At 41.0% G+C, this 17604-nt stretch overlaps 3 protein-coding genes and 2 long non-coding RNA genes across 7 annotated transcripts in view; 3 read left to right on the forward strand and 2 right to left on the reverse strand.

The window, feature by feature from the left end:
• The window catches only part of LOC307038731 (E3 SUMO-protein ligase ZBED1-like), a 236827-nt gene extending 236212 nt beyond the window's left edge, over positions 1-615 (forward strand). The window contains exon 3 of the mRNA XM_079680378.1: positions 23-615. Within this exon, the coding sequence (XP_079536504.1) occupies positions 23-81 (59 nt within the window). The 3' untranslated portion in view covers positions 82-615. The remainder of the gene's footprint in view (positions 1-22) is intronic.
• Positions 1-4724, forward strand: part of LOC307038727 (P2Y purinoceptor 1-like) — a 26637-nt gene extending 21913 nt beyond the window's left edge. Inside the window, exons 2-4 of the mRNA XM_079680369.1 lie at positions 1320-1521; positions 2276-2430; positions 3098-4724. Coding sequence (XP_079536495.1) covers positions 1320-1521; positions 2276-2430; positions 3098-3367 — 627 coding nt within the window. The 3' untranslated portion in view covers positions 3368-4724. The remainder of the gene's footprint in view (positions 1-1319; positions 1522-2275; positions 2431-3097) is intronic.
• LOC307038734 overlaps positions 1-15804 on the reverse strand; it is a 24925-nt gene extending 9121 nt beyond the window's left edge. The window contains exons 1-2 of one of the 3 annotated variants that reach the window (XR_013808079.1): positions 15252-15802; positions 7461-7582 (exon numbers count right to left, since the gene is read on the reverse strand). This is a non-coding gene — a long non-coding RNA (uncharacterized lncRNA). Of the gene's footprint in view, positions 1-7460; positions 7583-15251 lie in introns of all 3 variants that reach the window. The other 2 variants (XR_013808080.1, XR_013808081.1) reach the window with 2 other exon arrangements.
• LOC307039104 overlaps positions 1-17604 on the reverse strand; it is a 514347-nt gene that overhangs the window by 453751 nt on the left and 42992 nt on the right. The window lies entirely within an intron of this gene.
• LOC307038730 (uncharacterized protein) overlaps positions 1-17604 on the forward strand; it is a 111727-nt gene that overhangs the window by 67907 nt on the left and 26216 nt on the right. The window lies entirely within an intron of this gene.

Here is a 17604-nt window from a genome sequence, read left to right on the forward strand (position 1 = left end):
ATGTGGTTCATTTTTGCTGTAGGTGAAGAGGAGATCGTAGACAACGTTGGAGTGGAGCTGGCGGAAGCAAGTTGTGAGTGACTTTGAACAGCTGTTTGGAGCTCATTTCCAGAGCAGCAGCAAGACAAAACGGTTCAACAACAGTGATGCTGATGATGAGCTACGGGATTACTGCCAGCGGACACCGCATATCCCCACAATGGATAACCCAATGGAGTGGTGGGCAGAAAACGCGCACCGATTCCCCCGTTTAGCCAAGCTTTCGAGGAGCTACCTGGCTATTCCAGCCACAAGCACCCCGAGTGAGAGGATTTTTTCCCTGGCAGGCAACACTGTCACCCGACAGCGGTCAAGCCTCCTTCCCTCACATGTTGATGCGTTGGTGTTCCTCAACGCAAACCAAAAATCTGGAAAGGTGGACGTTATCCTGGAGGACAGAGAGTAAAATGTTGCGCAATGCGCTGTTGCGCACTGGATTTACGTGGCATTTATGGAAACAGAGTCTTTTGCTGTAGATTTTGGTGAGTCCAGTTACTGTTTGTCATGTAACACAAATTAAAATGCAGTGTTTAATGTAACTATGAGTTCCAATATAAAATACAGTTTTACACCTCTCTTTGTGTGTCTTTATTATGACGTAACGACTAGTCGACTAGTCGACTATTATTTTGAAAAATATGTCGACTAGTAAATATTGGTAGTCGTGAAACCCCTACCGGCTAGCGGGTACTTGTTCCCAGTTTTTCCGGCCCCATAAAATCGTGGTTCTAGGTCCAGGCACAACGAGGCTGAGTATGCTAAACTAGAGAGGGAATCGCTAGCAAGGGTGGTACTACATGCATACATAACTAGTAATCAAAATCATTGTATCTACTAAGTAGGCCTACATTGGGGTTGTATTGTTTGCCTGTAGTTGGCCTTTTAATTAATAAAATATTTGAATTTGAAGTTTTGTAGATAGGGATCTTTTGGAATGATCTAGTCTTTGTAATTGTCCAGCGACGTTTCTCAGACTGTCCAGACTGCTTTAATTCTCTAGCCTAAATCAGTAAATGTTCTAAAATGTTTGCTGGGGCCCTGACAATACATTAGCCGACAGGAATGCCAGTATTGCCATCATTTAGGCCCGATGACTATGAGACAAGCTTCCCTTTTCCTTTTGCCTTCAATGATTGTAAAAGTTTCAGACGAAAGTTAGGGACAACTTTAGCCCCCCCCCCCCCCCCCCACCACCACTCTGGCATTCATGTATGTTCTTGTAAAAATTAGAGACATTTTGGATACAACATCCCTACAAGGTTTTATATTTTTCATTTCAGCTGTTAGAAACCCTGCTCACACCTAAAAGTGACAATGCACCGACTGCTACAGTGTCAAGCCCTGGCCAAGCTGCGACCACTTCATTGGATGATGCAATCGAATTTGAAACTGACCCAGCACTGTTAGTGCCATACATGCCAGAGGGACCACCAGAGGCACATTGTAAATGTTGCAAGCATGCAAATCCAGTGTCAACAAATGGTAAGTCTGGAGATTTATTTCAAAAATGACATCAATACTGTAGTGTTCCCGTGAAGGACACTGGAGCTGTGGTTTGTCAGACTGGCCTTTAAAAAAAATCGTTTGCTCTAACACTACCTACCCAAAATGTGTGGCAAATAAAATATTTTAAGTATGCAATTTTTTTTATTTTCCGCCAAAATTTCAATGTTTTTCATGGTGACTTACCATTTTCTGAAAAAATAAAATAATTTACCTATCTACTACCATGTAATTTTGTCAGTTTAGGGTTACAGCAAACAAAGAATATTTTAAGGCCAGCCTCAGTATGTCAACCACCTGAAGAAAACTAATCGGGCGGGGGGGGGGTTAATCTGTTAATGGTTCCCCACATTCCTCGAGTGAATGTTAGTGATCATTTTTAACAGATCACATTGACATGGTATTTGTTGGAGTGGACCAACTTGACAATTGAATATAGAGGCCTAAATAGATGATTCAGGAATTTGTCTCCATTGTGACATGCAAAGAAGTTGTTCTGTTCCCTTTCCATTGGTCAAGTAAGTGTTATGTTTTAAAGGAGTGTAGACTGTAATGCGTCAATTTTTAATGATGTGGTCCACCTGTGGAGGGTGAATTGAGGTGGGGTGGTTTTTTTTAGGGGGGGGGGGGGTGCAGATGATATCGCATGACAGCACCTTGTTACATATATTGCATTGATCTTCTCTGTATCTAGATTGTGCCATTACATTTATTATTTTATTTGCACTTACAGATATGTCAGTGCAGACCGACATGGATCAAATGATACGTGCCATTGCAGTGGACCACACCTATTCGTCAAACTCGAATAAGGATGCAAGTGCATCAACGCAACCACAACCGTCTCCTGTGTCAAGTGCAGCTCAATCTTTCAACAGTCCTGCAGAGGTAAGTGCTTAATGGACTTCTCAGAATGACAACCTGATAGGAGTGTTCAACATTTTCGTCAATACTTTTGAACTCCTTCAGTGTATCAAGATAGGTATTGATGCTATGTTTGATAATTGACCATGGCTTGGGCTATACAGTACTGTTCAAAATTATTAGAACACTTGGAAAATTCATAAAGTATTCATAATTTGGGGCTGCAGCTTGAGTATATTACATTGTATTACCGACAACTTCTAAATATCCAAATGACAATTTAAGCGACAAAATTAAAATATCACAATTTCAAAATATAATTAAAATGTGATATTTAGAAAATCTTTTAGGTTTTTCACGAAAAATCACTTTAAAAATAATATATGAATGAATTTTCCAAGAGTTCCAATAATTTTGAACAGTACTGTATGTACTGCCATGTGAATTTCTGGTACATAACATGCATGGAGTGACAAAAAATTAGTGATAGTGGACATGAGAGGGGGACATTTGGATTAACCCCTTGTGGTCTACATGCTTTGTGTATCAAGCTGCACAATGCACAACCAGTTGATGTCAGTTACGATAAAATAATGAACAAAAGTCAATCAAGAGTTTCTTGAATTGAATTAGGCATCACAAAAAAAATATGTCCTCCAATTTTGCTAATTTCACACTCTTATTCTTACAGATCTCCACCCCGGGCAACATAAGTCCTCTAGTCATTACACCAGAGGCTGAAAGTCAAATAGATGAGGAGATATTTACCCTGGATGACAGTTTTGAGATGGAGGATGACGCAAAGGATTTGGACTTTGTTCCACAAACAGAAACTGAAAGTGAATCGGACAGCGAGTGTGACCCATCTGATGAACGTCCTACTGGTACCGATTTCGAACCCATTCAAGCTTTCACTGTACCTGACAACACTGCAGATGAAAGACAATTCATTGTTTTTTAATCTTGTATTGTCAACTTGTTCAGAAAATGCCAGAGAACAGGATGTGCTGCAGAAGTTAGGGAGTTCATGTTCAGCTTCCAGAAGTTAATCAAAACATGTTTGATATTGAGAAACCTGAGAAGAGTGAAGTCGTAAATGCAACACTCCAGAATACCCTTTTTAGAAAAAAAAACTCTACCTAAATGCCCATGCTCTGAATAGTTTGTGACATTTTTAGGTGAAAAATCAATTGTACAGTGCCACTTAGATGTTGAAATCAGACTAGGTCTTAAGGGAGCCTTCACTCATTGGTATAAATTACAGAAATCATTCTGCAGATATGTTATGCCTAACAATAGGTATTCTAAAAGTATAGTTAGATGAAAACAATTGTATAAGTGATTTTATTTTTATTTTACCAATTCTATGGGAGCAGCCATTAACTGAAGATTGTGATGACACTACTAACAGTACAAGGTATGTCATTGTGTAGAAGCATAAAGGAATCAAAACTGGTTGATTATTTTATGGTAGAAGGCATGTATGAAAAGATTGACTAGTTCTGAGCATTAATGTTTGGATAACATCTTTCAGCAGTTCACCACTCTCACACATAGCTTAGGGCAGTCTTAAAAATGTAAGGGTTGACTAGATTTTGATTGAACTTTTCTGTATCACAAAGTGATTGCACATTATTGTAACTTTATCATGCATGTCATGGAAAGCTTACATCATGAATTTGTGGGCTCTGGTTCATGAATGGAACCACAGAAAACTTTGGCTGGCCTTAAAATATTCTTTGTTTGCTGTAACCCTAAAGTGACTCAATTAAATGGTAGGTTAAGGTACATGTAGGTAGGCAAATTATTATTATTTTTTTAGAAAATGATACAAATCTGCATGAAAAATTGAAAAATATTGATTTTTTTGTGGGAATTTATTTTATTTGTCTACTCAAAATATTTTATTTACCTAACATTTTGAGTATGTAGGGTTACAGCAAACGAACAATTTTTTAAAGCCAGCCTTATTCAGCAGTATTTCCCTGAGAGTGAGGCAAATAATAAAATATTTCATATTTTGTTTTTCATATTAATATATATTTATTAAATGTCCAGTGAGTCGGTGGTGTAACCAAGATTTCCAGGAGGGAAAAAATCTTTAACTTTCTACCAGATAATTCACATAGGCATCAATTTCAGTCTGGAGTCCAGTGTAGTTTTCTTGTGGATCTGGGTATTTCTCTCGTACTAATTTGACAACACAGCTGGGGATAACTTTCCGCACACCTTTGCCAAGCCTCTTGTGACACCAGAAAGTGAACTGCCTGTATGCCGCCAATCTGAACGTTCTGAAATAAAAACAAATGTTGTCAGTTTCTGTGGCACCTGATTCCTAGAAACTTATGGGAAGACTGATTTGTTTGTTTGTAACCTTTATTTATTGAGATAAGTCCCATTGAGATCATAGATCTCTTTTTCAAGGGAGACCTGCAGCAATTAAGTTCCACATGAAACATAAAACAACATAAAACAATAGAGGATATCATACAACGTATTTACAAGCTACATTTACATACTTATCAACACTTACAAATACCCATAGTTTCAAAGAGCATTTCACTTAGACTTGCTTTAAAAACATTCAGAGGAATAAAATTGCTCAGTTTCAGTTTTAGCTGTAGACTGTTCCAAGCAAGTGGCGCTGCGCACATAAAAGCTGTCTTACCTAAGACAGTCCTTGCTCTTGGCACATCTAACAACACTACGTCAAGTGATCTCAGACAATAGCTGCTTGCAACTCTCTGTGTTATCAGAGAGAAGATGTAATACGGGAGTTTACCCAACATGGCTTTATAAATAAACGTGTACCAATGACTGAGCCTCCGTACAGTGAGTGATGGCAAACATGCCTTGGTATTCAGTGTACAGTGATGTGTAAGTGCTTTACAATTTGTGACAAATCTCAGTGCGCTGTGATAGGCGGCATCTAACTTGTTCAGGCAATGGGCAGGTGCATTCATATACAACAAAACACCATAGTCCAGCACAGGTAAAAAGGTCACAGTGACTAACCTTTTTCTGGCTTCAAAGAGAAACAGGACTTGTTTCTGAAAAAGAAACCTAGTCTAACCCTCAGCTTTTTAAGCAGGTTATTGACATGAAGTACTTTTCTTCTTCTAACTTTGTTTATTTGATTGATTAACTACTATGGAATTTATTCGACTACATTGTACCATTATTATGTTAGGACTCCTAGCCTACATTGTTCTATAAAGAGTCCATTCTGTAGATATGCTTTTTGATTTCTTTTATCATGGCTATACTTAGTAAAGTTTTGGTTTTGAAAATTATCTGTCATTGTCCTTCATGTCCTTGCCATGCAATTGTAGACAGAATCCATTTGACACGCTTTAGAATTAACAATCATAAACTTCTTATATAATATGGTCGATACACAAATACTCCTGTAAATGAAAGGTTGTGCAAACATTGCCATGAGATTGATGATGAAAATCATTTCCTCCTAGAATGTAAACGTCATTATAAAACTTTTGATAAAGTCAATTCAATCTTTAATCCAGAACTTCCTAACCAAATAAAATGTCTTTAGTTGATATGTCCATTAATAATAATAATAATAATAATAATAATAATAATAATAATTGTAAAGTATATAATGCTAAGAAGAAAGGGCTGTACCCGTCACATTTACCCACCTTTCATTTATTGGTTCAACCAGAGAGGTGCGTTTCACATCCTTCATGGCAACCAGTGCTGTTCTCAATACAGCTTTTTCTAACACCACAATGACGAATTCCCTGTGTAAACATATGCAATCCAAGTCGTCTGTGAACAGTTTATTTTCAAGCTCTTCAAGCTCATGACAACACATGTTCATAAGAGGATTGTCCATGGCTACACACCGATCGCAAGTACACCATTCATGTACAGGTTTCCCAACTCGTCCCCCAAAATCAATTGCACGAATAAAGGGATCGTCTCCAGCAAGATCACTGTACTGTTCATCCTCATCGTCACTGGATTCCTGACGGTTCTGGCCACTTGACTCGAAACTGTATGGCTGAATTCCCCCATCCAATCTCTCCACATTGCTCAGAACTTCTTCCTCGGCTGACAAGTCCGAATTCAAATACTCCGCCATGTTTTCGAGTGTTTACAAAGTGAACGCACAGATGACGTCACAACCTAGTTTTTCGGATCACGTGACTACTGAAATTTGCCAAAATGGCAGCTGCCTGACGGAATATACAGGTTTTGATCAAAAAGAGCCGGTCATTATTTACCGGGGAATATCGCTGATTTCTTCAGGGTATGGTTTAAACATAATGTTTCACTGAATACTGAAGTTTTTATAAAATATCTAATGAGTGGAGCATTCCTTTAATTAGCCATCAAAGTGCCTAAGCTACAAGAAGATCATTGACATATTCAAAATATATCAAACATTAAACTTAAATTCGTTACTCAAAGCCAATACTTTATTTTAGGACAGTGGTCAACATTTTGGTGATGTAAAAATATATAACACAATGTTGTAAACTAAAGTTACATTTACAATATCTTTATCAATTGAACTCGAAAATTAAAATATAAGTCGCTCGTCAATATGAAAGAAGCCCACTTACTCTGTCCTTAAATAGACGTTTAACACCAGAATTTCTACTCAGGTAATAAATACAAATTCATAGTCTTATCTATTTATTTACAATAGAAAACACGCAGCCCGCCTGTTCATACTGTTTACAGGCCACCAAGCCTCAGTTAAGAAAAGGTAAAGTTGATACTTAATGTTTGTCTGAGTATATCTACCTTTGAATCTGGCCATGACTCATGCTGGTAGGCCGCTTCATTATAAATATAAAAAAAGAACACCATGTGTGTCATGATGGCACATAACAGCTCCCGGCCGCAGATTACTCCGGGTCCCAGACCCCCCCATACCCCAAAAATATTTGTATTGCAGATCTACATGAATCACACAAACGACCTATTTTGGATTCAAAACGGCGAATTTCACCGAAAGGTGACCAGTTTGCATCCCTGTATGTTACACCCACACAATGAAAGTACACTATTACTGTAATATTTACATTTACCTATCTTCAAATGGATCCTTGTTGTTCTTGCTGTATTCTCCAGGTTCTGATGCTCCATCTCCACTGCTGCTAGTGTTACAAGTCCGCTGTGCAGAGCTGGTAATCAGATAATAAGCCTGTTGAACAGGAGAAAAGAATGAAGCAGAGGGAAAGTTGCTGCCGTTTGTGTGGTTGTCCTAGGCAGAATTTATTAAACACATTAATAAATTCACTTACAAATTATATCCGTTTTCTCTATTTATCTAATCATTCTCTGGTTTGACGCCACATGTACAGTATCTCTGCGTTGTGTTGTGTGGTCGAATGAATATAATAATAATACATTACGCGCTTTTCCTGGTGCTCAAAGCGATTAATATGACTTCCTTCTTGCCAACCAGGTTTATTATCTGTGCAAGCAGAATATAAGGAAATGGCTTCACCAGCTTTCTACCTCAATACTTCTCCTCAGTGAGGCCTGAAGCTAACTGAGAATACATTTAGCCAATCAAAATAACTGTATGTCTGACATATTTCGTTTTCTAATCAAAAATGGACATAAATCCACATGCCATATTATGACTTTCATGAAGGATTAAAGCCTTTCATTTACAGTATAATACAGTGATAACAGATAACACACAGTACATGACTGTACTCACTTTAACATGGCTGTTGTACATGCTGCATAGCCGATTTATTTGGACTGGATTATCCCAGACAGTCTAAAGATTATTTATAACCCAGTTTCAGATTTGTAAAACCTTTATTCTATTTGTGAAAATACAAAAAAGGGAGATTTCAGTGCTTTTTGTTTTACATGTAGACCACATTAGACCAGGTCCTGATCTGAAACAACTAGACCTACATTCATCAAATCTGGACTGGATTATCCCAGAGAGTCTAAAAATTCTTTATAACACAGTTTCAGATTTGTGAAACCTTTATTCTATTTGTGAAAATACAAAAAGGGAGATTTTGATGCTTTTTTTACATGTAGACCACATTAGACCAGGTCCTGATCTAAAACCACTAGACCTACACTCATCAAATCTGGACTGGATTATCCCAGGGGGTCTAAACATTCTTTATAACACAGTTTCAGATTTGGGAAACCTTTATTCTATAAAACCTTATACCTTATACCTTAATTCCAAGGGCAGCGGTCAGTGCAGCTGACAGTAATACACCTCTGTGCTGCTCACATGCTGAAGTTGATCAGTATGAAGTTGTCCATGGTTCAGTGCAGAAAGGAGACAAAACCATTTTTTTGTACTGTTTTGCCCTCCTTCAAAATGCTACTGTATTTGGCCAGGTATTGTCAATTTCAAGGTGTATGGTACATGTTTTTTCATCAAAGACTGAAACTAATGGGTGCAAGAAACATCTCTCAGCACTGCAGGAGGCCATACGTACACAGAAGTCAGAAAATATCAATTTCAAAAATGAAGATGAAGACCACACACCTTCTGATTTTGAAGACATGCACAGATCTCTCACAAAATCATCCCCTTTCTTTGCTCCTATCAAAGAGGTGGTCACACAAGCAGAGGAGGAAGCAGGATGACGCAAACGGAGCATGCCAGCCAAATCCTCATTATTGTGAGACACTTGTGGAAATAATTCTCCATTACGCTGGTACTGTGCCTCTTTGGACAGGTCTGATGCTTAAAGATCTTGGCAAAACCTGTGACAGTAATGCTCTTGTAGAGAACTGGTTCCGCACAACAACAAAAAGTGATCCATTCATCAAAATTGCACAGAAGAGCAGGAGACTTTCTCCAGCTACAGCAAGAGTTTGTGGTTGGAAGACTCAAGGGCCTTGCAATAATGAAAAAACAGGTGCATCCTTCAAAAACATACGCTGAAGACAAAAGACAATCTGAGGGACCAGAGACACTTCCTCTGTCACAAGAGGAGACATGGAAGAAGCAAAGTAAAACGCAGAAAAGAAAGTCGAAGTACTTCAGCCACCCTACTCCAACTGCTCAGAGAAAAAAAGTATAAACTGTCTGAAACAGATGCAAGGGAAAAGCAAAAGGGATGCTGTCCACATTGGGGAGGAGAGGGAACAATTGGACAGCAAACTGTGTCAATGACAAACACTTGCACAGTGGACAACCTCCTGTACACCCTGCATCTCGCAATAAAAAGGAGACATTACATTATATTACATTTAGCTGACGCTTTTATCCAAAGCGACTTACAATAAGTACATTCGACCCGGAAGATACAACCTTGAAGAAAACAGAATCATATAAGTACATCAGGTTTCATAGAGCTAAAATATTTCAAGTGTTACTCAACTGGCTTTAGATAAGCCAGTCCTTTATTAGTATATAAGTGCTTTGTTAGTAATTGTATTGCTCGAAGTGGAGTCAAAAGAGATGAGATTTCAGTCTGCGCCGGAAGATGTGCAAGCTTTCTGCTGTCCTGATTTCAATGGGGAGCTCATTCCACCATTGTGGAGCCAGGATAGCAAACCTACGTGTTTTTGCTGATGGGAACTTGGGTCCCCCTCGCAGTGCGGGTGCAGCGAGCTGTTTGGCTGATGCAGAGCGGAGTGCACGTGCTGGGGTGTACGGTTTAACCATGTCCTGGATGTAGGAAGGGCCAGATCCATTCGCAGCATGGTACGCAAGTACCAGTGTCTTGAAGTGGATTCTAGCAGTTACTGGAAGCCAGTGAAGGGAGCGGAGGAGCGGCGTGGTGTGGGAACATTTAGGAAGGTTGAAGACCAGACGAGCCGCTGCATTCTGGATGAGCTGCAGAGGTCGGATGGCACATGCAGGTAGACCAGCCAGGAGGGAGTTGCAGTAGTCTAGGCGTGAGATGACGAGGGCCGGGACCAGAACCTGCGTGGCTTTCTGGGCCAGCTGGGGACGTATCCTCCTGATGTTGTAAAGCGTGTATCTGCAGCAGCGGGTTGTAGCAGCGATGTTTGCAGTGAAGGACAGTTTGTTATCTAGGGTCACACCCAGATTCCTTGCAGTCTGAGTCTGGGAAACAACAGAGGGACCAATGTTGATTGTTAGGTCAAGAGTCGGACAATCTTTTCCTGGAAGGAAAAGCAGTTCAGACTTGTCAAGGTTGAGCTTGAGGTGATGAGCAGACATCCACTGAGAGATGTCTGCTAAACAAGCAGAGATGCGTGCGACGACCTGGGTCTCTGAGCGGGGAAAGGACAGAATGAATTGGGTGTCGTCAGCGTAGCAGTGGTATGAAAAACCATGTGGGCTAATGACAGATCCGAGCGAATTTGTGTACAAGGAGAAGAGGAGGGGACCAAGAACAGAGCCTTGATGGACCCCTGTAGTTAATTGACAAGGGTCGGACTCGGACCCTCTCCAAGTTACCCTGTAGGTGCAGTCTTTGAGGTATGAGGTGAGGAGGGAAAGTGCAGTGCCTGAAACTCCAAGTTCTTGGAGAGTGCGAAGGAGGATCTGATGATTCACCGTGTCGAATGCAGCAGACAGGTCCAGAAGGATGATGACAGAGGAGAGGGAGGCTGCTTTAGCATTGTGCAGTTCCTCAGTGACAGCAAGGAGGGCAGTTTCTGTTGAGTGACCTGCCTTGAAACCAGACTGGTGCGGATCCAGAAGGTTGTTCTGATGGAGATAACAGGAGAGTTGTTTAAAGACAGCGCGTTCAAGTGTTTTAGACAGGAACGGGAGGAGAGAGACAGGCCTGTAGTTTATAACATCAGACGGGTTGAGAGTGGGTTACTTTAGGAGAGGGTTTACTCTTGCCTCCTTGAGACTGTTTGGAAAGTGACCAGAAGTTAGAGAAGTGTTGATGAAATGGGTGAGAAACGGTAGAATATCAGGAGCGATCGTCTGAAGGAGGTTTGAGGGGATAGGGTCCAGAGGACAGCTGGTAGGACGGGCAGAGGTAATGAGGGTAAGAACCTCACTTGGAGAGAGAGGGGAGAAGGAGGTCAGTGTGTGGGTGAAGGGAGGGTCTGGTGACCCAGCGGTGAGTAAAGGTGAGTCAGAAAAAGAAGAGCGAATATCATCAACCTTTTTTTCAAAGTAGTTAACAAAGTCGCTTGACAGAAGGGAGGAGGGAGAAGGGGCTTTGGGGGGTTCCAAGAGGGTGGAGAAGATAGAAAATAGCTTTTTGGGATTGGAATAGGAAGATTGGATCTTATCTTGAAATAAAGTGCTTTTTGCCTGAGAGATGGAAGCAGAGAAAGAGGAGAGGAGAGCCTGATAGGTTAGGAGGTCGTCATGGTGTTTGGATTTCCACCATTTCCGCTCTGCCGCCCGAAGGATGGTTCTTTTAGCACACAGTGCGTCATTTAGCCAGGTTGCAGGAGGGGACTGACGAGCCGGCCGAGATGTGAGAGGACAGAGAGAGTCCAGAGAGGATAAGAGAGTAGAGAGGAGAGTTTCATGCTGCAGAGTTTGGAGGCAGGAGTTGGAACGAATCAGAGGAAGGGAGGGCTGAAAGCACAGATGAGGCAAAGGTAGAGGGGGAGAGGGAACGGAGGTTACGGCGGACAGGTGCAGGATGAGATGAGATTAGTTTGTTATGTTTGGAAAGGGGTAGAGAGAATGAAATGAAGAAGTGATCGGATGTGTGGAGCGGGTTTACAGAGAGGTTAGAAGTAGTACAGTTCCTTGAGAATATGAGATCAAGGACATTGCCAGCGTTATGAGTTGGTGGGGATGGAGACAGTGAAAAAGCAAAGGTGGTTAATAGAGATGTTAGTTGGTCTATGTTCCCTGTCTGGAGGTTGAAGGTATCGTGGTTTTAGATCAGGACCTGGTCTAATGTGGTCTAGATTTAGAAAAAGCTGCAAAATCTCCCTTGTTTGTATTTTCACAAATAGAATAAAGGTTTCACAAATCTGAAACTGTGTTATAAAGAATCTTTAGACTCTCTGGGATAATCCAGTCTAAATTTGATGAGTCTAGGTCTAGTGGTTTTAGATCAGGACCTTGTCTAATGTGGTCTAGATTTAAAATAAGCTGCAAAATCTCCGTTGTTTGTATTTTCAGAAATAGAATAAAGGTTTCACAAATCTGAAACGGTTTTATAAAGAATCTTTAGACTCTCTGGGATAATCCAGTCCAGATTTGATGAGTCTAGGTCTAGTGGTTTTAGATCAGGACCTGGTCTAATGTGGTCAGGATGCGAAAAAAGCACTGAAATCTCCCTTGTTTGTATTTTCACAAATAGAATAAAGGTTTCCCAAATCTGAAACTGTGTTATAAAGAATCTTTAGACCCTCTGGGATAATCCAGTCCAGATTTGATGACTCTAGGGCAGGGGTGGGGAACCTCCGGCCTCCGGGCCGTATACGGCCCGCGAGACCATTTGGTACGGCCCTCGGGGTAATTTATAAACACACGCAAAAAAGAAAAAAATTCAAGTAATCTAGACCGCAAAATAATTAAACAAGCTTGTTTTTCCTGGCCAAGGTCAGGGTCCTTGAACACAACACGAGCCTAACGTGTCATCACGTGGTATATGTCTCGTCTGACTGGAGTGTAGTTCTAACGGAGAGCACCAGAACGCGGCTCCGGGCCGGGACTTCACAAATTGCAATACCCATAAGGAGCTGTATACATGCCGCAGTTTTTGCGTGGCTGTGTCTTTAGCAGGGCTCTCGACTAACTTTTTTCACCATCCTCCCGGAACCGTCCCGAAATACAATCTAAGCCGTCCCGAAATTAATGTGGACCGTCCCGAATTTAAAATATTAGTTTTTCTACTACTTATCATTAGTTAAAATCATTCAAAGTGACCTTTAACATAAATAAAACATCATACAAATCATTAGATGATAATTCATTAACCTTTTTATTTGAGTAAATCAGTCAATCACATGACAAAGGCTAAATATATTTAAACAAACACACAAACGAGAAAATTACTAATATTGAATCAAATCAAGTCCCATCCAATTAACCAAAAAAATCCAACACTCTGTGCTGAAGACAGAACCCAGAGTAACCACTAACCAGGAGGACAGTCTGTAACACAGTCAGGAGACCTTTACAAACTGCCCCGCCCCCTCGCACACAGACGGGAGAGAGAGATCTCGTCTGGATTGGAAAGCTCGAAAATACATCATAGACGCATGTTGTAGTCTTATTGCATATTAGAAACGGAGTTGGATAAACTAAAACTGCGATATAATGTTTATGTAGCAATACTACATATGACATATATTTTTTAAATGTCTCCAGTACCGATAACAAGTCAGATAACGTCGGAGCTTAACGTTACCACTGTCTCTAATAATTCCGGCCCGGGCGGAGCCCGTTTAATACCGGGGCTCGATACCCATTCATACATGGGGAGAGGCGCAGCATGTTGCTAAGGACTAAATACGATGGAGGGTTCTCATCTCAGCCTTATTACCCATAGGGGATGAAGTGGAGTAAGTAAATAAAGAGGCCGGCGCTCCAGGGTCTGGTTCTGCTGTGCGTTTTTGTGATGTAAAGGTAAAACATTTCAGAATTCCTCCACGGGATACCATTGTCATTTTACATCACTCAACCCGCGAAATACACACACTCAGTACATAGCCTACTGTAGATAGACCCGCGAATTTGCGGGCCAGGAATTCGCGGGCACAGCCAGCTGTGCGGCTGGCTGACAGCACACGGACACAGTTTACGTGTGTGTGTGTGTGTGTGTGTGTGTGTGTGTGTGTGTGTGTGTGTGAGTGTGTGTGTGTGTGTGTTTCGCGGGTTGCTAAATGTTTTGTGTGTTTATGTTGACAAGGAGGTTTAATAATTGTGTGCTACACACAACGTGCAGTCGATTTCATTTTCATCGCCGTTTGTAGTAGAGTTACCATGGTATTTTTATTTTAACTCTCGTCCCAAATTCGTCCCAAAATTATTTTTTATCCTCCCTGACACTATTTTTTTCGGCCCCGGGACGACGGGAGGTCCTTAAGCTCGAGCCCTGGTCTTTAGTTGAAAGCCCAGTGGCGATCTGTCATACTGATCATACAGTCAATAACGTTGTTGTTATTAGCATCTGGTTAGCTAGCTATGCTAACGAATATAAGAAGCTTTTTCTCCAACCAGTGAGGTAAAGGCACATCTTTATATGATCATTATAGTTATATTAAAATAAGAGAATAAAGTAAACAGTTATACAATACTAATATGACAGTAAAAAAAAGTTGTTATTAATAAACAAGAATACAGTTTAAAAGGGAATTGATTTGTAAAATATCCATAAAGAAACAAATCTGCTTACAGTTCTGTTTCATATGGGTGTTGAGAGATGTATCCATAGATCTCTTCATGTTGCTCTCAAAGTGCACCAGATTGATGCTTTTAACTTCAACATTTAAAAAAAATCTTCATGGTGGTGCATGCCCCCAAACCCCCCTAGATGAAGTTAGATCCGCCGGAGGATTGTTCGCTCAGCGCTGTAAATTAAATGTCCCTTAACTTTCCCCTTAACTGCCGAATCGGATGCTCTGAATCGGAAGCCAACTTCAGCGTCGTGTTGTACAGGCACAATATTAGCATAGCATTAGCGCTTTAGCATTTAAATAATATAAACAATTATGACCTCAGACCAGCATTTCACATATTTATACAAACAGAATAAACTTGAAATGTAAGCCAGACTAGTGCACGGGACTCATACACATAGTAACATAGTAGAGCTACATTATTCAGGGAGCAACAGCCTGTGTTAAAGAAGCTAGCGGACGCCATTAGCCACACGCTAATGGCGTAGCTCACAGAATGACATTACACTACACATAAAACAGTTTCAAATACACTTCTTAGATCGAAATATGACATAATCTGTGTACACACTACTAACCTGTTGAACAGGAGAAATGAATGAAGCAGAGGGAATGTTGCTGCCATGTGTCTGTCGTCGTCTTCTTCTTCTTCATCTTTATCTCGGACCATGCCGTTTCTCTAACGCTAAACCGGAAGTAGCGATACCGTAAACCGGAAGTGAGGCTAAGAACGGCAAACTTCAAGATAACAATACCATTAGCACTCCTAGTGGTGACTTTATGAACTGCAAACATTCCTCATTCCACCACTGCACCACTTTCCTCCTACCCTCTGTTGTTCTTTTTGGTATAGTTTTATTTGCTGCTTCTTTAATGTGCATTGTGATTTGATTTGAGCACTCCTCTATACTTCCTTCTAATGCTAACAATTGTGCTGACTCCTTACGGCAAAGTCTACATTTCTCCCAGTCTGCTTTACCAAAGCACCACCTGGAAAATATACTCACTTCCTATTTGTGTTGATGATAGTGAAAACTGGGTAACGATCAATTCCTATGGTACAGTCACTTTTTATATACCATTCACATGATTTAGCTAAACTATCCGTCACAAGTGTGAGGTCCAAACATGATTGTGTCCCCCTATTCACGTCTATTCTTGTTTTTTGTCCATCATTAAGGCAAAAACAATGATCTTTCCTCTTTCTTCTATAACATCCCCATTACTTTCTGTTTGACTGCTTCCCCATAGGCTGTTGTGAGCATTAAAGTCACCACACCATACTTCCCTTCTGTGAGCCGTCCCTGCTATTGTCTGTCAAGTTTCAATGTGAAGATTTTTACACGGGTTATAGAAATTGACAAGCTTTATGCTTCCTTCTTTCATTGGGCTGCACATTTCTACTATGACACATGCCTTGTCTTCAGGGGATGGAACTTGGGGCTGAAAAGAAGGACCGGTTCCGAACCAAAAGAGCACTAGCATGAAGCTAGAACGGGAACCGCGTTGGTGTGAAAGGGGCACTGTGTTCTTTGTTCCGTTTTAGAAAGGAAGTGTGAATACACAGATTCTGATTCTGAAGAAAACGGATATAAATTGTAAGTGAATCAGAGCTGGTCAGATAATAAGCCTGTTGAACAGGAGAAAAGAATGAAGCAGAGGGAAAGTTGCTGCCGTTTATGTGGTTGTCCTAGCCAGAATTTATTAAACACATTAATAAATTAATAAGTGTGATTGTCATTCATGGGGGTATTGATGGGTATAGCTGCCTGGTCGTCTTCCTCCGGGCCTCAGACAACAACAGGAGCACTACCGTGATGGCGAGCTTCATGGACGCGGTGGCCAAGTATGGTGTGCCCTCGAGGGTCAGAACCGACCATGGGGGCGAAAACAACGCTGTCTGCCTAATTATGAACATCTTCAGAGGCTCTCACAGAGGCAGTACTTTCCGTGGAAGAAGCACCCACAACCAGAGAATAGAACGGCTCTGGGGTGACCTGTGGCGAGGTGTGAGCAATGTCTATTATGACCTCTTCAACAAGTGAAGATATAATAGACGTAGACAATGAAATGCACATGTGGGCCCTGCATTATGTCTATCTCCCACGCATAAACCATGACCTACAGGGTTTTTTGGACCAGTGGAACAATCATGGGTTGAGGACCGAAAGTCCCATACAACTTTTTGTCCAAGGTTGCCTGGAACGGCAGGGCCAGACCACTTCTGCCATGCAGAGCCTCTTTGGTGGAGGACAAGGAGATGCTCAGGAGGAGCCAGAAAGAGAGGGTGGAGCTGATGCAGGGGATGTTGCATTGGACTGGCCAGAGAGGGTCACCGTACCTCGAAACCAGCACCTGCTAAGCGATGAGGACATGGAGCAACTCACCGCACAGTTTGATCCTCTTGCTGGTCGTCGAGGAGATCTTGGACTGGACGTCATCCAAAATATACTGTCATTCATGGCAACATTGAATGTTGTCTGATTTTGTCACGGACATGACACATATTTCACAGCGGCTCCCCTGCAGGCTGTTCTTTGCCCTTTGAACTCACACTAATTGCCTTTTTTAAAACTACTACTTTGCACATTTTTCTAGTGTGCAGTGTATATATGTGTGTACCTATGTTTTTATGTTGTAGTATTCGAGTGAATTTTCCTTAAATAAATTACTTAGTTTAAACAATGGTCTCTCTCCTTGATGTTGTGACAGTAACCCGCTTGTGGCCTGCACTTCGCCACGGTGACTGGGCTTTATATAGTCATCCATTGGGATGTGTTTTCGACAAATAACAGTCCAGACCTCATGGGGAAATTCAATAATAGCCACTAAATGTTTTTTTAAAGAAAACATAATGTGTTGACATTGATATATTACAAAACATATCCCTGAGTTTAACATTGTTCATTAGTGCCACGGTACATAAGCACA

This window comes from Notothenia rossii (genome assembly GCF_949606895.1).
Source record: "Notothenia rossii genome assembly, chromosome: 5".
Lineage (NCBI taxonomy): Eukaryota > Metazoa > Chordata > Actinopteri > Perciformes > Nototheniidae > Notothenia > Notothenia rossii.